This window comes from Ovis canadensis, chromosome 22, assembly GCF_042477335.2.
Source record: "Ovis canadensis isolate MfBH-ARS-UI-01 breed Bighorn chromosome 22, ARS-UI_OviCan_v2, whole genome shotgun sequence".
Lineage (NCBI taxonomy): Eukaryota > Metazoa > Chordata > Mammalia > Artiodactyla > Bovidae > Ovis > Ovis canadensis.
Genome location: NC_091266.1, coordinates 34847991 through 34871707, shown reverse-complemented (window position 1 = coordinate 34871707; position 23717 = coordinate 34847991). Strand labels below are relative to the sequence as shown.

General features: G+C 54.6%; 1 protein-coding gene across 2 annotated transcripts; it reads left to right on the top strand.

Moving 5' to 3' along the window:
- The first annotated feature begins 297 nt into the window (after positions 1–297).
- Positions 298–22222, top strand: LOXL4 (lysyl oxidase like 4). Of its 2 annotated transcripts, none has more exons than XM_069567221.1 (15): positions 298–449; positions 4807–5121; positions 5950–6128; positions 7013–7218; positions 8972–9010; positions 9169–9388; positions 10304–10487; positions 10645–10799; positions 11515–11682; positions 12735–12897; positions 15593–15836; positions 16910–17025; positions 18019–18155; positions 18522–18633; positions 20944–22222. In XM_069567221.1, the coding sequence occupies exons 2-15, from the start codon at positions 4842–4844 to the stop codon at positions 21012–21014; spliced, it is 2274 nt and encodes a 757-aa protein (XP_069423322.1). In that variant the 5' UTR covers positions 298–449; positions 4807–4841; the 3' UTR covers positions 21015–22222. The 2 variants fall into 2 exon arrangements, with proteins under 2 accessions (XP_069423322.1, XP_069423324.1); XM_069567223.1 differs by having other exon boundaries at positions 335–476.
- Positions 22223–23717: the final 1495 nt, after the last annotated feature.

The window sequence follows — 23717 nt, the reverse complement described above, 5'->3', positions numbered from 1 at the left end:
GCTGTGAGTCCTCCGACGGGGACTCACGAGGCCACAGCGGGGCTCGGCCGCCCGCTGGCGCTGCGCCGCCGTCCTTTCCCGGGAACTCCGATCCTCCCACAATCTCTCCTGCTGCAGCGTGCCAGTTCCCTGCATGGAAAACAGCTGCCCCTCGACCCCCTCAACTTTCGCGACCCCGGGCTTTCCCAGGCCAGCGGGCGCCGGGCCGCCCTGGATCGCGTCCGGGGTGGGGGTTCGCCGAGCCCTCGGAGGGGCCGACCGCCGGGCGGGGCTCCTGCCGAGCCCAGGTCCGCCCGGGGGCGGGGCCTGCGGGCCTCCTCCGCGGCGGGCGGGGTGGGGGCGCCGCGGGCCGCAGCCGGATAAAAGGGCCCCCGGGCACCCAGGAGGCCGGTTAGCGTTGCTTGGCCGCGGAGTCCAGGTCCCAACCCCGCAACTTCGCGCTCCAGCCGGTGAGCCCCTGCCTGGTGCCTGGCCAGGTCTGACTCTAGCTGTCCTGTCTGCCTGACTTCTGTCTCTCTGGGGGGTCTGCAAGTCTCTGAGGATTCCTGAAAGCTGGGAATGGGAGGGACGGGGCTCCCCTGGACAGTGAGCCTAGCCCCCTAGTTGCTCACCAACCTGTTGCCAGTGGAAGTGTCCAAGTTGGGCAGCTTGGCCCAAGGCCCTCCCTGGGTGGTGCATTGCGGCCTCGGGTGCCTGCGTGTCTTGTTTGTGGACACGCTGCGTGTAGTCCAACCATTTCTCTGGCCTTCTCTCCCCGGTTTGGGGGCGGGGCAGGAGAAGGGGCAGGTGGGCTCAGATGTCTCTCCTGTGACTTAGGGGACACAGAGACAGAGTGGAGCTGGACTCTGGGAGGAAACAGACCAAAACTGAGTGTGCTGGGGTGGCCCAGGGGTTTGCCCAGGGCTGGAAATTGGAAGGGAGAGGTGAAAGGTAGGCAAAGGGCTTCAAACTCACAGGCGCTATGCCTGAACACGTGGACATTCGTCTGCACTGTGTCAGGCCGCCACAGCCAGTGGTCCCAGGGAGGATATTAGGGCTGGTGGGGTGGGGGGGCCTCATCCCCTCCCCAGAGAGCTAGAGAAGCAGCTTCTAGTGATTCCCAAGGCTGGTTCCCACCAGGATACCACCCCAGTGCTCTCTCCTCAATATCCTTGGGCACTTTCAGTCCCCCTAGCAGGGTCAGGTCAAGCCAGGTGCCAGGGGCCCCTGGCAGCACCTGGTTCAGGTGCCTGTCTCTTTCAAGCTGGCAGGATCCTGTATCTGTCACTTGGTTGCACTCAGCACTGGCAACCAGCCCAGTGCCCTCACACCACCGCTGGGTCATAAATCAACAAGCAGCAGGGTGGAATTTCATTCATCTCCCTGCCTCCTTTCCCTCTTCCGCCTCCTTTCCATGTTCATCCTTCTCTGAGAGCCCAGCTCTGGAACCGTGATGCCTGGGTTTGAATCCTGCCTGGGCAAGTTACTCAGCTTCCCAGGGTCTCATCTTCTCATCTGTCAAGTGGAGATGTGTTCAGTAAATATTTTTTAATGTATAATAATCATGATAGCTTATTATTAACCTCCTCTCCTTCTCAGCCTTGCTTCTCCTTCTGACCTTCTCTCTCCTTCACTTGGGAAAAGCACTGCCACTTTGGAGGCTGCTTCCTTCTCTAAAGAGGCTTCTCAGCCTTGTCCTCTTCTCTGTGCTCAGCTCTGGGGAACAGCTGTGGGGAGACACTCCTCTGGGTTGTGGGGACAGGAAGCAAAGACACAAAGTGCTAGGAAGTTTTCGGGTCTGGGCAGGGTGGGGGGCACTTAATGGAGGGGTAGCCTTTGAACCGGGTATGGAAAGATGTATAGGAATTAAACAATCTGAGCTAGAGGGAAGGGGTACTCCCAGGAGAAGGAACAATGAGAGCAAAGGCTTGGAGACTGGAGGATGTGCTTTGGGGAACGTGAGTAGACAAGTGTGATGTGAGCAAACGCTGCAGAGGCAACTGCAGTGGGCCGGAAGGCTGGACTCTCCCTTTTTTGACTCAGTTCTTGCTACTGCCCATCCACCTCCTGGAGGGCTTTCGTGGAAGGGAGCTGCTCTAGCACCCAGGGTCCTTCAGCAGAAGCCCTCCCTTGTCCCCACAGAGGCTCCTTGGAGGGGAGGGAGCCTGTTGGCCCAGGGCTGCCCACAGCCTTTCATGTGGCCTCCAGTACTCTAGGGATGTCAGTCACACAACAGGCCTGCCCAGCCCAGCCCTGGCCCACAACATGTCCAGTGCCCTCCTGTCATTCTAGAGGAGCTGCACCTGCATCTCAGAGAAGAAAGCCTCTGATTCGCGTCACATGATTTGGTGGCAAAATGACGAGCATCCTGACTCCTGCTGTCGGGGAGCAGGGTCATCTTTTAGGCCAGACCCAGTGTGACCTCTGGGACCTAATAGCTGGAGGGCCTGGAGCCCAATTCTCCCATGGCGATTTTGGTTTGGCTCAGTCCCTAGCTGGCCACCTCCTCCTTAGGGGTGCACGGAAGAGGGAGTGGGGCATCCCAGGCAGCGGAGAGAACTCTGCCTGTGGTGACAGCCAATGGGGACCCTCCACCGGCTCCTGAGTGAAGAAAAAGGCGCTTAAGTCTGTGTCGGAAGAAGTACGGAAAAGAAGGGTATCGGTACTGGGGACTCGATGTGGAGTTGGGGCCACCCCCTCCAGTCCTTCTTTGTCCAGGGAGGGGCTGGGACCAACCTAGACAAGGGTTCTATAGTATAGCTGTTAATAATAGCTAACTAACCATTGAGTTAGTTACTCATGTACTCATGCATTTGATCTTCACAAGAATCCTATCCCCATTTTACAGAGGGGGAAGTTGTGGCATTGAGAAACTAAATAATTTGCCCAAGACCACCCAGAAACCAGCTGGTGGAGGTGGGATGTGAACACAGGCTCCTCACCCCCAGTCTGCCTGCCTAAGCACTGTGCTCTGCTGCCTCGCATCCTCAAATCTGCAGATACTTACAGGGTGCCAGCTACTACTTGGCACTATCCTGGGCCCTGGGGGTGGAACACAAGGTCCCCGTTCCCTTGGAGCTTCATTCTTGAGCTCTTTTGTGCACTTCTAGGTACCTACTGCCGCCAACACTGGGCTGTTCAAAGCAGGAGGCTTGATGGCTAAAGGAGATGGGGCTGGGTGCAGGAGGGAATAAGGACTGATCCTCAGCCAGAAACTAGCTTGTGGGGAAGGAGGGGGCAGGAGGCCCCCTAAGACCCTCCCTACTGAGAATTCCCAGCTATGGAATCCCCCTCCAAGAAGAGCAGTGGCCGTGGAAGAAGGGGGATTCTCCCCAGAAAGAGCCCCTTTAAGACTCAAGCACTAAAGAAGTAGCCAAGGACCCAAATTTGTCCATGCGCTCCTCTGGGCCAGCCTTGGCTGCCCATCAGCAATAGAGCTGGCCATGCAGGAGCTTCAACACCAGTGGCTGCAGACACTCTGACAGCTGCAGCTGGGCATAACTGTTCTCTGAGCTCCTCCCAACCTTGCAACTAGGACCAAGGCTGCTAACATATGAGGAGGGGGAGGACCAGCCCCCAACTTGTCCCCTATGGGGACCCAAAGAACATCTGACGATAGCCTCCTGGACATGGGGGCCCTCTCCCATGTCTGGTCACTGCCTCAAATACTCCCATGACCCCTCACTTCCTACTGGATGAAGGGCGGACGCTCCACATGGTGCACACAGCCCTTGATCTTCTGGCCCCAGCCTGTCCCTCCACCTTGGTCCCCTCCAAGTCGCTGATACTGCAGTACAGGATTAAGAAAGGGCACTCCCTGCTCTTGCACAAACTCACCTCTTTCCCTCTTTCTTCCCTATTCTTTCCCCTTTCCCATTGAGGAGAACTCTTGTTCATCTGACAAGGCCCTGCTTAAATGTCCCTTCTCTGAAAGCCTTCCCTGACTCCTCATCTCTGAGCTTCAGGAGGGCAGAGAGTAGTGTTTGACATGTTTACTTCTTTGTCCCAGCACCTGGCCTGATCATTGGCCTGAAGCAAATATTCCAAAAATGTTTGTTGACTCAATGTACAAATCATGCGCCTCCTAGAGGTGGAGCTTGCTGTGTGGTTTGGGCAAGTCTTTTAAACTCTCTAGGTCCTATTCCTTATTTCTGTGGAACCAAACATCCTATACCTCCTCCAGCTTGCATAGTCTAGCCCTTAAGGACCCCCCTTTCTGCATGCATATGCTTAGTTGCTCAATTGTGTCCAAGTCTTTGTGGGCCCATGGACTGAAGCCTGCCAGGCTCCTCTGTCTATGGGATTCTCCAGGCAAGAAGCCATTCCTCTCTCCAGGGGATCTTCCCAGCCCAGGAACTGAACCCACATCTTTTGCATCTCCTGCAGTGGCAGACGGATGCTTTACCACCAGTGCCATCTGGGAAGCCCCTTCCTCCATAGGAGACTACATCAAAAACAGCTCTTTATTGAGCACTTGCCATGTGGTAGGCTCATGATAAGCCCTTTATCAGTGTTTTATTCAACACTCACAGCAACACTGGGAGGTAAGGATTACTACCCTCACCTTACAGATGAGGAGACTGAGATTCAGGAAAACTCAACTTACAGCTAAAGAATGCTGGGTTTGAGCCAGATGGACTAATCTCAGAGCCCAGACTCAATCTGTGCCACCACACACACACACACCCCAACACCCCAACACACACACACACACACACACACGCACACACACACATTTGGAAGGGCCCAGGCCGTCCTTTGTCTCTGCCAGCAGAAGTGGCCTGAGGTCAGAGGTGGTGATCATTGTCATGTTTCCTTGTTCCCCAGGTGCCTTGACTCCAGCTGCCCTTGAAGTCACCACAATGTGGTTCCTACCAGCCGCCCTCCCCCTGCTCCCATTGCTCCTGCTGCTGGGCCAGGCTCCTCCCAGCAGGTCACAGTCACTCGGCACCATGAAGCTACGGCTGGTGGGTCCCGGCAGCAGGCCAGAGGAGGGCCGCCTGGAGGTGCTGCACCAGGGTCAGTGGGGCACCGTGTGTGATGACGACTTCGCGCTGCAGGAGGCCACAGTGGCCTGCCGCCAGCTAGGCTTTGAGGGTGCCTTGACCTGGGCCCACAGCGCCAAGTATGGCTCAGGGGAGGGTGAGTAACTGCTGCTGCCCTGCAGAATGACAGGGGGATGGCAATGGGCTTCTCTCGGGGGTGGGCTCCTTGAGACTCCAACAAAACAGATGAGACCCCCCCACTTACCCTTGAATACCCAGCTCAAATGACCTGTCCTACCCTTGCATTCTCATTTGCAATGAGGCCATCACCATTGCCACCATCACCGCCACTCAACTCTAAGTTCTTTGAACATCACAATTACATGCAAGGCATGTGTGCCTGCACTCATTTCAGTCATGTTTATTGAGCACTTACCACGTGGTAGACTCATGATAAAGTGTGTGCAGTCGCTTCAGTCATGTCCGACTGTTCGTGACCCTATGGACTGTAGCCCCCCAGGCTCCTCTATCCATGGGGATTCTCCAGGTAAGAATACTGGAGTGGGTTGCTATGCCCTCCTCCAGGGGATCTTCCCAACCCAGGGATGGAACCCACGCCTCCTGCGTCGGTTGCATTACAAGCAGATTCTTTACTGCTGAGCCACCAAGGAAGCCTACCACACACAACAGGTGCTCAGCAAGTGCTGATGAGTGAATGACTAGACGGATGAATGAGGGAACAGATAGACCTAATTGCTAGACCTACCTGGCATTTTCCGAAAGCAGATCCGTTGGGATCTGATTCTGAGAGGAGGCAGTAGGCAGGGTTGTAGACACCAAGCTCCCAGGAGAACCAACTTCTTTCTCCCACCCCCATTTCCCACTCAGATTTTGGGACAGGAAAGTGGGGTCCTATCCATGAGGCAGAGATCATGACTTACCTCTCTGTGCCTGTCACCAAGCATCACTCATCCTCCCCCCACAGGACCTATCTGGCTGGACAATGTGCACTGTGTGGGCACAGAGAGCTCCCTGGACCAGTGCAGTTCTAACGGCTGGGGTGTCAGTGACTGCACTCACTCAGAGGACGTCGGGGTGGTATGCCATCCCCAGCGCCAGCGTGGCTACGTTTCTGAGAGGGTCTCCAATGCCCTCGGGCCCCAGGTGAGGAGGCTGTTCGGGCCCTTGCCTGAGCTGAGGGGGTGGTCAGGGAATGGAGGGCCTCCAGGTGATGAGCCGGGAGGAGGAGGGAGAGGAAAGGGAGCAGGGGGCAGGCTGGGAAGTGCCCCGGGGGCCCCGACACCTGCTTGTGGCTTGGAGCAGGTGCACGGACAGGGCCCCAGCCTGAGGCAGACGGGCAGGGACTCGAGGCTGGGCCTGCCGGGAATCACTGAAGCTGCTCCCCATGAGAGGGTAGGGGGTTGCCTCACCCACAAGGCCCGGCCACAATTGCTGTGTCTTCCGGGCACAAACAAACCGGAGCTAAAAACAGCTCAAGCCAAACAACAGGGGCAGGCAGGGCAGGTCTGTGACTCTTACCCTCTGCTGTCGGGCAGACTCAGCTTGAGGACAGCTGGTGCAGGCCCACTGACTGGGGCGGCCATGGCAGGCAGCTCCGCACTGGTCTAAGTCATTCAGGGCCAAGGTCGGGGCTCAAGGGCCAAAGGATCCTGCTGTGGTCTCAAGCAGCGGTCGGTGTCCCTCCTCCACCCTCCCCAGGGTGCCATGAAGAAGGTCCCCCATGCCCGATGGAAGCCTCCCAAACTCCAGAGGCTCCCATCCTGAGCCCAGGGAGGGTGTGGATCTGCTTGGTCCTCTCTGGGGTTCAGGAAAGGACCTAAACAAACCGAGCTTCTGTCTCATACTCACTGTGTGGCCCTCGGCCCCTGCCTCCCCATCTCTGAGCCTCCGTTTCCAGCCCGTCCAATGAGGGTGCTGGGTGGCATGATCTCTAAGTGCTCCGAGCCCCAGCTTTCCCATGTGAAGACCTGCAGCAGGCTCAGCAGAGGCAGGACTCCTAGGGCCCATGGAGACTACACATCCCGCAGGACCGGCGGCTGGAGGAGGTGCGGCTCAAGCCCATCCTGGCCAGCACCAAGCGGCAGAGCCCGGTGACTGAGGGAGCCGTGGAGGTGAAGTACGAGGGCCACTGGCGGCAGGTGTGTGACCAGAGCTGGACCAGGAACAACAGCAGGGTGGTGTGTGGCATGCTGGGCTTCCCCAGCGAGGCACCTGTCGACAGCCACTACTACAGGTAGGAAGGCACCACTACGGGCAGGAGGGCTGTGCAGGAGGCGGGGTTGTGGGGCAGTGGCTGAGTGTGTGTGCACACGCTTGCACATGCGTGTGTGCGCCTGTGTGTGTGCACATGTGTGTACGTGTGTGTGTGCACATGCATCTATGCGTGTGTGTGTTTGTGTCTGTGTGCATATGTTTGGGACCTTGCAGGAGCGGTGTCTATAGGAGGACATTCAGTGGGTGTTGGGATTGGGAGGGAAAGAGGCCCAACCAAGGGATATCCCTGGATTTCTGGGGTTATAGATCTCTCAATAATTAAGAGTAAAGATGAATTTTTTCAGACCCTGGGAAACTCCTAGAAAAAGTCAGAAAATAAACATCGTACTTGCCAATCAGATAGAAAGAATTGACTGTAGCACAGAATACTCCCAAAATGAAATGTAAATAAATGTAGAACTGTGTTCCTGATTAGAAAATTAGACCTGAGTAATGGCACCCCGCTCCAGTACTCTTGCCTGGAAAATCCCATGGACAGAGGAACCTGATAGGCTGCAGTCCATGGGGTCGTAAAGAGTCAGACACGACTGAGCGACTTCACTTTCACTTTTCACTTTGACGCATTGGAGAAGGAAATGGCAACCCACTCCAGTGTTCTTGCCTGGAGACTCCCAGGGATGGGGGAGCCTGGTGGGCTGCCATCTGTGGGGTCGCACAGAGTCAGACACGACTGAAGTGACTTAGCAGCAGTAAAGATACGGTTCTGCCCACAAGGACAGATGGTGTGGGTTCCGGTCTAAGCTTTGCTGATAACAGGCTTCAGATCCTTGGTAGGGCATCCAGGCCTCAGTCATCCAATCCGCAGGGAATTCTCTGAACCCTGACCCAGCGAATTTCCTTGACTCGAATCTAAGCCAGGTTCTGATTGGGCTGCGTGTAAGCCAGGCATGGGGCGGGGAGGCATTTGGGAGAGGAGACTTAAAAATATTCTGTCAGAAACGTGACAGAACCATCACAAGATTGCATCAGCCTGTAAATGATTAGCAGTGAGGGTTCTACCTGCTCTGATCAGTGAGCGCTTCATATGTTTCTCGTCCGGGGATAAATCTCCCGCAGGACGTGAGTCATCCACCCTTACCCATCCCCAATCAGTCATTCCGCTCTGTGTCTCTGGCTTAGCTGACCCTGATTTCCAAGACCAGCCACGTGGCTCTATCCTTGGGCATGACTGGGGTCTGGGTCCCTGACTCCCTGCTGCCTGGTAATTGCACATCTGGGCCTGGCTGACTTGCCTACCACCCATGAGGAAGGCAGCCCTGATTACAGCCTCAGTATCTCTGGGTGGGCAGCCCCCAGCAGAAAGTCCTTCAACTTCCACCTGTCCCCAGAGGACTTTTGCCTGGGCCTCTTATCATGGGGTTGCTCCCTAAAGGCTGCCCTTCAAAGAGACCGGGGAAATGGCAAGCATGGAGCTTCCTGCCCTAGACAGCCCAGCTCAGAGAGGACCCGACTTTGGGTTTAGTCAAGGGCCCTTGCTGGGCCCTGCTTTCCCTCGCTGTGAAGTGGAGATGGTCTTTACCTGTGGAGCAGCCACCCTCTCTGCTCCCTCTGTGGAGCAGACTGTGGCGAAGCTCAGCATGGAAATAAGATTTGTGAACAAGTGCACCAACTGTGAAGTCTAGTGCAAAGTCAAGCACAGCTCTGAGGAGCCAGGGTGATGGGGCTGGGACTTCTGCATCCACTCCACTCCCCACCTGTTTGCTCCCCTCCAGGAAAGTCTGGGATTCGAAGATGAAGGACCCCAACTCTAGGTAAGGAGTAGTGCCCTCACGGGAGGATGCAAATGAGGTGGCATGAAGGGCCGCCTTCCTCTCCCTTCCCTTCTCCAGGCCCCTCTCCCCTCCCCAGTGCCTTGCCTCCCAGAGTCCTGAGCACCCCTTCTCCACCCTCAGTCTCACTTGTCTTCCAGACTGAAGAGCCTAACAAAGAAGAATTCCTTCTGGATCCACCGTGTCAACTGCCTGGGCACAGAGCCCCACATGGCCAACTGCCAGGTGCAGGTGGCGCCAGCCCAGGGCAAGCTGCGGCCGGCCTGCCCGGGTGGCATGCATGCTGTGGTCAGCTGTGTGGCAGGGCCCCACTTCCGTCCTCCGAAGGCGAAGCCAGGGCGCAAGGAGTCCAGGGCAGAGGTGGGTCCCCAGGGCCCTGCCCGCAGGCCTGGAGCCCCAGGCCCCACTCACAGGACCCTGCTCTGTGGGGAGGGACTGACTGGTGGGAGGGGACTCTCCAGGAGAGTCAGGGGAGGAGGGGGCGAACCTCCCATCAAGGGGACATTGGTTCAGACCAGGAGGAGAGCAAGTCCCAGAATGGTTGAACTTTGGGATTTATTTTAAAGGGCCCATTTATAACCCTACCATAAATGGAAAGCTGACATCACTGGCCAGGAATAGAAGGTAACCATAAAAACTGTAATTACACTGTAGCTGCATCCCATTGAGAGCCGAAGGTATTGAGCCCGAGCCTGGCCCTCGTTATAAAAAGCAAACAGCAAGTGCTGGGGAGGCATTGCAGGCCGACATCTCCACCTGAGAGGGTCTCCTCACGGTGTAGGAAGGGATGGGAGAGACTTCACGGAAATGACTTCCCCACCGCGCGTTTCATTAACACCACGTCCCCGCGGGTCTCTAAAATCATTTCACAGATCTGCTGGGGAAGCGTTGCTCTAGGTTCAGCCCCGAAGGACAAAGCAGCAGTGAGGCTGGATGAGAGGAAGGGACTTGCCTAGCGATTAGGTGGCAGGTTGTGAAGCCCAGGAACCCCAACTCCTGAGGCTCTTTTGTTGGGGCTGGAATTTGTTATTACATTTATTGTTACCGTTATTACATAACAATTTATGAATTTGTTATTACTATTATTATTGTGGTGGTTCTCTGTTACTGGGGAAGGGGGAGAGGACTGAGGAAAATGACTTATTCAAGGCAATAGCTGCAGGAGTCAGAGACGAGACTAGAACTCCAGTCCTTGGCTCTGCCTGAATTGAGGGGCTGCAGCCCCTATGCCTGCCTCCTCCTCACCCTCCCTGAAGCCAGGCGTTCTCCCAGCAGGAGATGAAGGTGCGCCTCCGCTCGGGGGCCCAGGTGGGCGAGGGCCGGGTGGAGGTGCTCGTGAACCGCCAGTGGGGCACCGTCTGTGACCACGGGTGGAACCTCATCTCCGCCAGCGTCGTGTGCCGCCAACTCGGCTTCGGCTCTGCTCGGGAGGCCCTCTTTGGGGCCCAGCTGGGCCAGGGTGAGTGAGGACGCCTGGGGTGGGGTGGGAGAGCCTGGGTGTGCCGCTGGTCCATGCCCTGCTGGTCCCAGGGTGCTGGGGCCCAGGGCAGCTGCCGTAGGGGTGAGGCTGCCAAGATGGAGCCTCACACGGCCTTTCTCCCCGCTCCCCGCTGTAGCGCTGGGGCCCATCCACCTGAGCGAAGTACGCTGCAGGGGATATGAGCAGACCCTCGGCGATTGCCCTTCCCTGGAAGGGTCCCAGAATGGTTGCCAGCACGACAATGATGCTGCCGTGAGATGCAACGTCCCTAACATGGGCTTCCGGGACCAGGTGAGCCCGGGGCTGGGCAGCCCTGAGATAGCCCCGGACACTGCATGCAGCCAGTGGGGAGGGTTTGTGACCGGCAGCTAGAGCTCTGGGCCCCAGCGCCTGCCTGGAGCCAGCCTGGCCGCCCTCTCCTGTGAGTCTCCCCTGGCCTGGCCTGCTTCCCCTCAGGGCCCGGCTTTGGCCTTCAGAGATGGCAGAGGCTCAAGGGGACTGACTCTTCAGGCAGGTGGGCTTGCCTGCCCCACCCACTCAGGAGAGAGAAGCGGCCCATGGGCAGAGGGCCGCAGGGTGTCAGCACCAGGCAGTGGTCAGAGTTCAAGCATCATGCTGACATGGACTGCGGGCGGGCAAGTCTCTCTTATCTCTGACCTTGTTCTCTTCTGTAAAATGGGGTCAGCTGTCCCAGAGGGTCACTGAATGTGACGATAGATATGAAAGCACTTGGCAACTGGTGAGTCATCATCAATGGCAGGATTTCAGGTAGATGGAAGGCAAGGTCTGGGTGCAGGCACCCTGAGTCAACTTTCTCAAGCAGCAGGGACTTTAGGGACTATCCAATAAAATGTCCTCACTTTACAGAGGAGAGCAACCCAGAGAAGGGGCGTGTCGTGTCCAGGGCTGCGTGGTGAGCTGGCCTGGACAGGTCTCCCAGCCAGCAGCCCCACGCTCTCCCCCTCCTAAACTGGCCCTGCTCCTCACACACCCCTGACCATTGCAGGTGCGCTTGGCTGGTGGGCGCAGCCCCGAGGAGGGGGTGGTGGAGGTGCAGGTGGAGGTGAACGGCGTCCAGCGCTGGGGGGCCGTGTGCAGCGACCACTGGGGCCTCAGCGAAGCCATGGTGGCCTGTCGACAGCTTGGCCTGGGCTTTGCCAGCCATGCCATCAAGGTAGGTCTCTGCCATGCTAAAGCTGCTGACCCTTCATTCATTCACTCAGCAATTAGTTATGAGTGGGACTATGCACCGAGGGATGCTGGGTGCTGGCGACCGTGGTGGACCAGACACAGTTCCTGCCTCATGGAGCAGTCCGTCACCACGGTCACGGGAGGGAGGCGGTTTTTCCTAAAATGTTCACACAACAGGCACACAGCTGTATCTGCAGGAGAGATGAGCAGACGTAAGCCAGATGAGGTGGGGGAGGAGTAAACAGCCCGTGTGAAGACCTTGTGGCCAGAGGACACTTGACTTGGTGGAGGAAATCAGGGGTGGAGTGCGGCTTCTAGAGTGATCGATCGGTGTGAAGTGCGAGGGTAGAGGAGGAGGCAGGAGCAAGACCATTCAAAGCCCGCAAGGCAGATTTTTTTTTTTTTTTTAAGATTTCTTCCTTGCTATTTGGCAAACTGTTGGGGTGGGGATTACTGTGAATACAGAGGAACACACTATTGCAGGTGCCCAGCTGAGAATGTTGCTGGCTTGGGCGGGGCTAGCGGCAGTCCTGGGGGAGACAGGTGGATAGGTTCACAAGATATCAAGGAAACGAAATCAAGAGGCCTGGGGCAAGGCTGCTATGGGGAAACTGCTTCAGCTTCACCCTCAGTGGCCTGCCTGGCAGTACTGGGCACCCTTCACCCTGGAGATCTGGGCTCGATCCTGAGCACAACCGGCCACGTAGGGCTGGATGAAGAACAGCTAGGAAATGGGACAGGTCTGAGTGGACAGGAAGGGACCAGGACCATCGTCTTCAAACAGCTGAGGGCTGCAGTCGGGAGTGTGATGGGAACAAGGCCAGTGGTGGAAGCCACAGCAGTGGATTTTGCCCTCATACATGGAGGGCGTGTCTAATACCAGAGGGGTCCAAAGTGGCATCACTAAAGATTGTCAGGCCGAGGCTGGGCACAGCTGGGTGAGGGCGGTTGGCCGGGGTCCAAGCCTCAGATGGAGTCAGGTGACTCTAAGAGCATGTCTCAGCCCTGACTGGGGGATGCTGGCTGTCTCCTTAGGACACCTGGTACTGGCAGGGGACGCCAGGAGCCACAGAAGTGGTCATGAGCGGGGTGCGTTGCTCAGGCGCAGAGCTGGCCCTGCAGCAGTGTCAGAGGCATGGGCCAGTGCACTGCTCCCACGGCGTGGGGCGCTTCTCGGCTGGAGTCTCCTGCACAGACAGTGAGTAACGGGAGGGGCCAGTGGGATGGGTGGACATGGCTCCTCTGGGTTGCCAAGCCTGCAACTCCCATCCTCAGGGAGGGCCCTGAGAGCTGGTTCCAGCTCCCAGGCCCCAGGGTTGGGAGTGGAGGGAGGGCTGGATGTGGAGCACCAGCTCCGTCATTGCCACGTGTGGCCAGGTCACCTGCCACGTGGGGAAACAAGCTCCGCCCCGCTCATGGAGTTAATGTAAGAATTAAGACAGTACCTGACAATGTGAGGATACACAACGGTGTTTTCCAGTGTTTGTGTCACGACCAGTAGTTTGAAAACAATAGCAGCGACATGTTGCATTTAGTAAGGATGGTAGTTTTCTCTTGATATTATGTCTGTGTGTCACAACATAGGGCTTCCCAGGTGACTCAGTGGTAAAGAATCCACCTGCCAGTACAGTAGATGTGGGAGACTCGAGTCCAGCCCCTGGGCCAGGAAGATCCAGCGAGGATCTTTCTTCCTAGAGAAGGGCACGGCAACTCGCTCCAGTATTTTTGCCTGGGAAATCCCATGGACAGAGGAGCCTGGCGGCCTACAGCCAGCGGTTTCAAAGAGTCAGATACAACTGAGCGACTAAGCACGCATGCACATCCCAACAGAAAATATTAATATATTTCTTACTGTAGTTTGTAGTAAGAAAAGAGTTTGAACGCTGTTGTAGAGGGCATAGAAATGTGAGGACGCGTGGGCCTTATGGTGAGCTGTGGGATTTACCCAAAAGGCTTTACTGTAGGTCAAGACTGTTTTGAGGCATCCATCTACCCCACACCCCCAGATTCTTATGGTAGCAGCCTTTGTTTGAAATATGCAAACCAGGTCTGGGCCAAGAACTATATCCAGTCCAAAGGCTGCAGGCTGCCACCGACCCAAGTGGCCTCATGACCTTCTTCCAAGCCAGGCTGCAATGCCAAGATATCCTTCAGCTCCGTCAGCAACCTTAGGGCTTTCACTCTGATCAGCGCCCATTGGAAGAGCACCAGCCTTTACAGCATATCCTCCCCTGCAGGGTGATGGGGTTTCTGAGTGGGCCTCCAGCCACAGCGTCCGGCATACTGGGGGCCGGCTCCCCACTCTCTCCCCTCCTGGGACCCTGTGGCCCTCGATGGAGGGGCAGCTTTCCTCCTGAATTCATTTGATACTTCACAACGGCTGAGCACAAGCAGCCAACCCATCACCCCTGTGGTCGTCCCCATTTCTCCTCTGTGATTTTTCTCATTTCTTTCTTGCCTTTATTGTCTCTTCTTCTCTCTGAAAGAACTCCTTTCCCTCAGAAATTCTAGGGTGTGCCCATGGGCATACCCTTGTCCATCTCCAAAGTATACCTCGGCATTCCAAGGGCATTTAGTGATAGTAGAGACATCATCCAGCAAACCAGCTCCCACCCTGATGCCCATTCCCTGAAAATAAACCCGTGTTCCCGTCTCACCATTGTCAGCGATGGCTCTGCCCCAAATCTAAACTGTAACCCAGTTTTTGCATGAACGAGCATTGAGAATTGGCAGTTTTCTCTCTCGATGTTACAAGGCAAAAGCTGTGGATCTCCACATCTCTGCCCTGGCACACAAGGGACCACAGTGATGGCACAGTGGCTCTGAGGAGGCTAAGAGCCCCTGTGGCAGGAAGGGAACCGCAGAGGCACTGAGCAGCCTGTGGAGAAGCAGTCTCCAGCACGGTGGACGCCATGCACCCGGGCACGCAGTGTCTGGGGGTGAACACCCACGGTGCCCATCAGGGTAGAAGAGGACGCCACACACCCGGGCACGCAGTGTCCTGGGGTGAACACCCACGGTGCCCATCAGGATAGAAGAGGAGCCCTGGAGGAAGTACGGTCTCAGACAATGTAGCAGAATGGTCCAGAACAGCAGAGCCCAGGAGCAGGTTCAGAGATGAACTCATGCAATCTCCAGCCCTCTCCCTCTCACGTTGCAAGAACTAAGGCTCAGAGAAAGAGCTGAGGTGACAAGCCTGGCATCAGCAGAGCTTCTGAGAGGTTATATTAGCCAGGCTTATAGGCAAAGGTATACTCTACAAGAGCAATGCTAGCTTATGCCACTGCATGCTTGCCACGGGCCACACCATGATCTCAGCACATTACAGGTATGGTCACATTCATATTATTCATTATTTGCATCTCACACATGAGGAAAATGATAGACGAAAGGATAAGCCATTCCCCTTAGTGGTGCAGACAGAAATTAAGCCAAGACAGGAACCCAGGTAGTCTAGCTACAAAGCCAGCAAGCTCCACTGTGACGCTAGCAGCCTCCCAGCTTAAGGTGATAGATCTCTCCTGTTAGGAGAACTCACATCTCCTGACTCCTAATGCGTGCTGCGTGCTAGGTTGCTTCAGTTGTGCCCAACTCTTCATGACCCCATGGACTGTAGCCTACCAGGCTTCTCTGTCTGTGAAATTTCCCAGGCAAGAGTACCATCATAGGTTGCCATTCCCTTCTCCAGGGGATCTACCCAGGGATCAAACCCAGATCTTCTGCATTGCAGACAGACACTTTACTGTCTGAGTCACCAGGGAAATCTTCTGACTCCTAAACTGCCCTACTCTCCTGGTTCCTCCAAAAGCACTCAATCTGGAGGCAAGCCTGTCCCCTGGGCCAGAGAGCAAAACTGGCTACCTCCCTCACCTTGTTGTCTCCACGGTGCCCAGGTGCCCCAGACCTCGTGATGAACGCCCAGCTGGTGCAGGAGACCGCCTACCTGGAGGACCGCCCGCTCAGCCTGCTGTACTGCGCCCATGAAGAGAACTGCCTGTCTCAGTCCGCTGACCGCATGGACTGGCCCTACGGACACCGGCGTCTGCTGCGCTTCTCCTCACAGATCCACAACCTGGGCCGGGCCGACTTCCGTCCCAAGATGGGGCGCCACAGCTGGATTTGGCACCAGTGCCACAGGTGAGCGCCTGCTTGGGCCTCAGCCCTTAGGGGGCCAAAACCAGGGTGCAGGGACCCAACCAGTCTGATCCTTCCTGGGAGGGCTGGGTGTGAGCTCAGGGAAAGAGCCTTCCTTCCTAGACATGCTGCCAGCCCCGCCTCCGGGAGGCAGTGAGGAATCCCGAGCATCAGCTGGCCTTTCCATTGCTCTCTCACCTTCCCTGGACATACCCATGGATTCACCTCCCCTGCGGTATCCTATGGAGTGGTCCTCACCAGCAGAGCTGGTCTCTGTTAGAAGGATATTTCTCTGGGGGCCTTAAGCCTTGTCTTTAACAGCCAGGTGAAATGGGGACGCCTAGAAACCTGGGGACCCAAAATAGCCATCCCGTCCAGGATCCTAGCTCTGCAGATAAAGCTGGTTGATTTCTGCTGCAGCAAAGCGAGGCCCCCAAGGAGGAGCAAGGAAGCGCTGCTGGCGCTGGAAGGGGACAATGAGCATTCTTTCCTATCAGCAGCTTCCAGCCCAGACAGAAGGAGAGACGTACAACAGAGGCAGAATGGAAAAGCGTGTTTTGTTTTGTTTTTCTTCACGTAGCCGTGGGTGGGGAAAGCTGAGAGGAGTGGGCAGTGACTTTGGGACTTCGCTGAGATGATAAGCATCTTTCCCTATAGCATGGATGGAGTTGTCATTAGAACTGAACTGGCAACAACGTTAGCCACCTGGGCCCAGGCTGGCAGGGAGCAGCACTAGTGTCCCTCCAGGCTCCGCAGCTCCGCTCCTGGGCTAGTCTCTGGTTGTGTCCCTTCCTTCCACCCGCAGGGCTCTGGCCTTGTCATCAGGCAGCATCTCCTGGAGCTCTGACCCCTCCACACCTGGCTGAGACCCTGCAGGATGGGCGCAGCTGTGTCTGGCTGCCTGGCAGGAGTGCCGGGAAAGCAGGGTCATACTAATCTTGGGTCTGGGAGGGAGAATGGCACTGCCCTGCTATTATAACGCTCCTCTCTGGGTAATGATGGGGCCTGGTGTCTCCGTCCTCCCTGCCGGCTCCTCTCCTGCTGCTGCCGGGCTGACAGCCCTGCCTCTCCCGCAGGCACTACCACAGCATTGAGGTCTTCACCCATTACGACCTCCTCACTCTCAACGGCTCCAAGGTGGCCGAGGGGCACAAGGCCAGCTTCTGCCTAGAGGACACAAATTGCCCCACAGGTACGTGGTTTCCTATATTCCCCCGGCCCCTTTGGGGCCAGGACCCCTCTGTCCTGCTCAACAGCCTTAGGCGTCTGGAGACTGGGGCTTGGCAACGGTCAGCACTTGAGGCGATTCAAAAAGACAGATTTCTGGGAATTCCGTGCAGTGTGCTCTAGCTGTACAGTGGTTAGGACTCTGCTTTCATTCCTGGGTTCAGTCCTTGGCTGGAGAACTAAGATCCTACAAGCTGTGTTGCACAGCCAAAAAACAAAGGAAGATGAATTTCTTACCTTCTCTACTTCCTCTGCATTCCCAGCAGATTGTATATTATTGTTTAGTCATGAAGTCATGTCAGACTATTTCCACGGACTGTAGCCCACCAGCCTCCTCTGTCCATAGGATTTCCCAGGCAAGAATACTGGAGTGGGTTGCTGTTTCCTTTTCTAGGGGATCTTCTCTAGCCAGGAATCAAACTTACATCTCCTGTATTAGAAGGCAGATTCTTTACCACTGAGCCACCTGGGAAGCCCAGTGTACTGTGTACCACTTTTAAAATACTTAACTCTTTTTTTTTGGAAAATAGTTGCTGACCTGTTTCACTTCCACTGATCCTTTTAGGACATGGCTTGTTTGATTCCTATTTGCATACCCACAAATCGTAGCCCTTAGAAAGGGCATGGTGAAACACCAGGTTGGATGGACAAGTGAATTAGCATAGAGGGCTGAAATCTTCCAATCATATTCCCTAGGCCAACAGGAATTTTTACTAGAGCATACAAATAAATGATCTCTGTCACAGATGGACTTTGGTACAGTGCTGGATTCGTGGTTAGTGGGACACCTGGCTCTGATAGGCAGGATCTTTAGGAAGCTCAGGTCCCTAGTCTGACTGCAGTCAATTGGCAAGGCTGGTATGAGGATTAAATGTTGAAGGATGTGAAAGACCTAACAGGTACTTTGTCCCGAGCACCTATTGAGAGCCTCAGTCACCATCAGTACCCTCCCTTACAGGAATGCAAAGGCGCTATGCGTGTGCCAACTTTGGGGAACAGGGAGTGACCGTTGGCTGCTGGGACACCTACCGACATGACATTGATTGCCAATGGGTGGATATCACAGACGTGGGCCCTGGGGATTATATCTTCCAGGTAAGGGGGCTTCTCCATTTCTTCCGGATGTTCTGAAAGCTCTCTGAGGTCAAATGAAAGAAGAGCTTCATAAATAGGGTCTCTGACATGTCTGGCACTTGAAGGGGCTACACTGTAGGGGAAAAAAATCAGGATCCAGGACCTAGGTCTGAGTCCTGAGTCAAGGAACAACAGGCAAGTCAAAACTCAGTCCCCATCTGTAAAAAAAAAAAAAAAAAAAAAAAAAAGGATATTAATGCCTACTTCCTGGGGTGATTGTAAGGATTAATGAGGAATACCAACACACTTTGCCAAGACTGCATGAAATGTAAAGGTTATCACAGAAGCCAAATTGCCTGTTTTCAGCCAATGCTTCTCTCACTCCAGGTGGTTGTGAACCCCAAGTTCGAGGTGGCAGAGTCAGATTTCTCAAACAACATGATGCGGTGCCGCTGCAAGTACGACGGGCAACGGGTCTGGCTGCACAACTGCCACACAGGTACCTGCGGGCCACTGTGCGGCCAGCCCCACGCGAGCCTGGGGTGCTGGAAGACCCTCAGCATCCCTGCGTGCAAGTAGAGTGCGCATGTACAAGGCTGGGGATGGAACAGAGATGGATGTCCTTTGATAGCTTCATAGAAGGTAGATTTCCAGAACAGACTTCACCCACCTCACCCACTAACTACTTCCACGACCCTCTTTATCCTAAAGGTTGTTCAGATTGAAAATGCAGTCTCCCATCTGTTCTGGAATCTTTCCTGATACTTCAAGCCGAGTCAGGATTTCCCTTTGCCAGTCTATTACTATTCCCTTTCCTTTCGTAGGATCTTAGTTGTCTCCATCCCAGGCTGGCTGCCTCACAGGCAAATACGAAAGTCCCCTAGATCTGTGCTGCTGCTTCCAGCTGTAATCCCTGCTTACATGGAGAATAGGGCTCTGCACGCTTGCAGAACTGGTAGTTTCAGACAAAGATGCAGTGATCCAGTGAGGGCAGATACACCGCAGAGTAAGGAGGTGGTTGCCCGTAAAGAAAGGTAGCAGTTCCTGTGTCTTCAACCTTTAAATGCTTGCATTTGCTGTGGGGTGTGTGCATTCACACCCTCACTTTGCACATAGGGGGAGGAGCAGACTCATTCATTTAGTCAACAAACATGGGTTAAGACCTATCTCTGTGTCGAACACTGTGCCAGGCTCTGGGAAATTAAACAGGAGTGAAATGCAGAGCTAAGTGTCAGATAGGGTAAGCAAACATGCAGATGGATACCCCAGTCCTACTGAGCACCCCACACCACTGTGAACTAAGGCTGAGCAAGCAGAGTGCTTTCTGAATAGCAGCCTGGGGGCCAGTCAAGATTCCCCAGTGCTGAGTTGTTTCAGTCATGTCTGACTCTTTATAAGCCTGTGGACAATAACCTGCCAGGCTCCTCTGTCCATAGGATTCTCCAGGGAAGAATACTGGAATGAGTTGCCATTTCCTCCTCTAGGAAATCCTCCTCCTTCCCAACCCAGGGATCAAACCCACATCTCTCTATGTCTCCTGCAGTGGCAAGCAGGTTCTTTACCACTAGCTCCACCTGGGAAGCCCAAGGTTCCCCAGAGGAAGGGACATTTGTGCTGATTTCAGAGGGGAGACTGAAGTCAGAGGGGAAGATCAGGAGAAAGAGCATAGCATTTGGCCTCAGAAGGTTTCACTGGGCACCAAATCCAGTTCCACCACCTTCCAGCTTTAAGACAGTGAAGACATTTCCACGCAGAAGACTTCTCTATTGTAAAATAGGGCTATGTACCCAAGTGTTCTTTGCAGGGAGGGTTATGATGGTTCCTGCTAAGAGAATGGACTTTATCCAGTGGACTTCTGGAAACCAGTAACAAATTTCAGTCAAGGAGGCAAGAAGGTCAGATTTATGTTTTCAGAAGATAACTCTGGCAGTGGATGAAGACAGTGAGGAGTAAGGATTTGAAAGCTGTGTGACTGGAATAGATTCTGCTGCCATCAAGCAGGACAGGAACAGGAGAGGAATTAGGAGTTGGAGCCCAGAGACCTAAGGCTGCTGTCGTGGAGGCAGAGGCTCCATAACACTGGTGGCAGGCTGCACAGGGTCCAGGGGAGCGAGGAAGGAAGGAAACAGAGCAGCTCTGACCCCTCCAGGATCCTTGCAGGAAACAGAGGGCGCACTCAGGTGCAAGTATGAGGTTATTTAATGAGAGGGCTGTCCAGAGGTGTGAGCAGGACTAGGGAGAGGAGCATGTTGAGATATCCAGGGATAAGGAAGACTGAAATGTTGCTATCACTTTGGGCTTAAGCGGGCAAAGGCTGCCCTGGAGCCAGGTGAACACTTGTGCTGAGGAGGAAGGAGGAGCTGGTGGGGTGGAGTCGCAGGAGACCGTTGCTGCAGGACGGGGTAGGAAATGGCCCAGCCTCTCTCTCCTTCCATCCTCTAGTGTCTTGCGGCTTCCCACTGAGCTAAACCAGCCAGAAGCCAGAAGAGGAGGGAGCCAGGGTGAGGCAGTCTCTAGGGGTCCGGTCTCCAGGGCTCTGAGAGAACAAAGGATAGAGAATGAATGTGGGGAGGGGACAAGGAGAGTGACCAGCACAACCCTTCCCACGTGATAGCCTCTTCTTTCCCATGTTCCTGCAGCTAGGCACCTGTTGGCATCTATTTCTCTAAAACGGGTCGTTGTCCGTGCCCATGACTAACCCAATGGAAAGGCCAAGCCAGACAGGATGTATTGGTGTTTGTGAAGTTGTCAGTGAGGGGATGGGACTCTGGTGAGGTCAGCTACTTACCTGTCGTCCTTCGGTCCACAGGGGACTCATACCGAGCTAACACAGAGCTGTCCCAGGAGCAGGAGCAGCGTCTCAGGAACAACCTCATCTGAAGCCGTCACCACACGCTCCCAGCTGCTGCCCACACACCAGATACCTCAGCTTACTGGAGCCATGCCCTTCACCGAGCCCTGATGCAGAGGGAAAGGGGCTAGCATCAAGAGGCACCAGGAACCCACTCAGGAAGCCTTTAGATGGCAAGATCACCAAACCAGAATGGCACCGCTCCCTCAGGATGGCTCTGGGTCTGATCCCTGGGGGCCTCTGGTCTCTAGACTATGGCCTCCAGGCTTTGTTCAGCTGAGCTCCTCTCCTCTAAGGAGACCTGGTCTTCCCAGGATCTTGCCCCTGAGCTCCTGGATCAGCAGGTACCAGTTCCTTAGGAATGGACTGTGGCCTGGCTCCCCATCTAAATGGTGCTTTGCAGATGTCTCAGAGGAGGGCCGAAATACACAGGAGGAGGAGTCAGCTCTCTGCTAGGAGCTCTGAGTGACACAGCTTGTGTCCAAGTCACACCTGGCAGAGAAGCTGGTGAACTGAGCCCCTTGCTCGATCTGTCCACGCTTAGAACTCAGCTGTCTTGCTCTTCAAGAGTCTGTTCTTCAGTGTCCTTACCTTTATCCTCCTGCACATATGGGCTGTTGCTAATGTCCTTGGAGGCTTAGGCCTTAGGCATCCCCCTATCTCCTGATGGGCCCAAACCACCAGTTCCTGAGTGCTTGAGACAGGGCAGGATTCACAGAAGTGGCCAGATACAGCCTTCCTGCAGAGCAGCAAGAGAAGGCCCAAAAGAAAGATGGCGGGGGCAATGTAGACCCCAGCTGCTGCCAGGGTCTCTGCCAGGGAAAAATACTTGTCATAAATCCAGCAGGCGAGATCACTGTGCATCTCAGGACTGGCCTAAATGTCAAGTCCCCCAGGTTTCTGGAGTGAACTTTCCATTGAATAAATTTTTGAAGTGGAAAGAACATCTGTCAAACATCTCTGTAGGAAGAAGAAGACAGGTCTAGTAGAGTGAAGGCTAGACTACGGAGAAGTCAGAAGGGGGAAGATTTAATTTAGTTAAGGATTAAACCTAGGAAAGGCCACCATCTCTGCTCGATGTGGCTGTGATATGCTCTTGCTCAGGTGAGGTTAAGATCTATGATCTTCTTGGACGTGATTCTTAATCCTGTCTCCACTTGGACACACTTGAGAGATGATCTTCATAGGTCTGACGCCCTCATGCCAATAAAGGTTGCTCACTATGGACTGCTACAAAGCAAGGCTGGCTGTGATTCTTCGCAGTTCCCAGCACACGAACTCTACCCCTTTTCACTCCCAGTGACCTGGTTTCTTAAGATGTGTGGGGTGCACGTGCTACTCACGCATCCCCTGGAGGAGGGCATGGCAACCCACCCCAGCATTCTTGCCTGGAGAGTCCCATGGATAGAGAAGCCTGGAGGGCTAGTCCCTAGGGTTGCAAGGAGTCAGACATGACTGAGTGACTTAGCACGCACGCACACACTGCTTCCCGATTCCCTCCCTAGGCTCCATGGTAAATCATGGGCTGGAAAGGTTAACAGATGAGCAGTAGGAGGGAAGAAGGAAAAAGTCCAAAGATGGTAAACTTCTACAACCAAGGCTGCAAGGCTGAAGTGAATGGTGGTAGATGGGGCAGAGTTACCATAGTGCTCCCAACCCCACACGAGGGCTGCCCCTCCTCAGGGAGTAGAAAGGGATATCGGCCCTGGGGTATCCTCTGTGAATACAAAGGAGAGCTTTCTTCCTTCTTTCCCTTTACCTCTCCTCAACTTCCTCATCCCCTTCCTTGGGCAGAGGGAGCGTTAGACTTTGGCATGGCAGTTTAGGTAAACAAGGGAAGGACTGATTTCCTGTTGGATCCAGCAAACATCTCCCAAACAGTAACAACATTATAGTCACACATGCAGCTAATGGTCTGTGAAAGAATGTGTGGCTGGTGGGGGAGCGTGTGGTGACTGATGACTAGATTCCAGCACAGAGGTTACCCACAGCTTCTGGCGGGATCCGGTCTCCAAAAAGGCCAGAAAAACCAGGCCAGGCGGCCAGCCACCGGCTCTGCTCTGTCTCAGTGCCCACATCACACGTGTGATAGGGGCAGCCAGTTCTAATTCTTGGAAAAAGCTACATAAGGGTTGTGCTGTTGCGCCTCTGAGCTGAAAGGGAAGGACACGGGAAGATGTGGCTGGCGTGAGTTGTAACTAAAGGAGGAATGTTAACAGAATACCACCCACCAAATTCCAGACAGAACCAAAAGTGTCCGAATATTTTTCACCTTGGCAGTCTTCAGTCTCACAGAAATTGAAGTATCAGGAACTCAGTTTACCATTCAGATGCCTAATTTTTTCCTATTCCACAAAGACTTCCATTCTGTGAGGAGTATTCTGGAAATCAAAGGGGAATGTATCTTTCTACTATAAATTCCAGGTAGTACTGGGATTCACCAGTTCAACATATTGGAAGCAATATACATGCATAGCAGAGTGCATTAGCTATCTTATCGAATATCTAATAGAGCCAGTGGCAGTTATAAGGAGCTCTCCAGTTAGCTGTGTGTGTGAAGGCATGGTGTGGATACAGCCAAGGATTTGGTCCCCTCTGGACAAGCTCACCGTAGTCTGTGCTGGGCCTGAGCAGGCCCTCTTGTCTCCAGCCAATGTATATTAATTTCCTCTACTGGAAAAACTACAGCTAAAAAGCACATTTTCTACTAATGGTAGAAACAAGGGCACGCC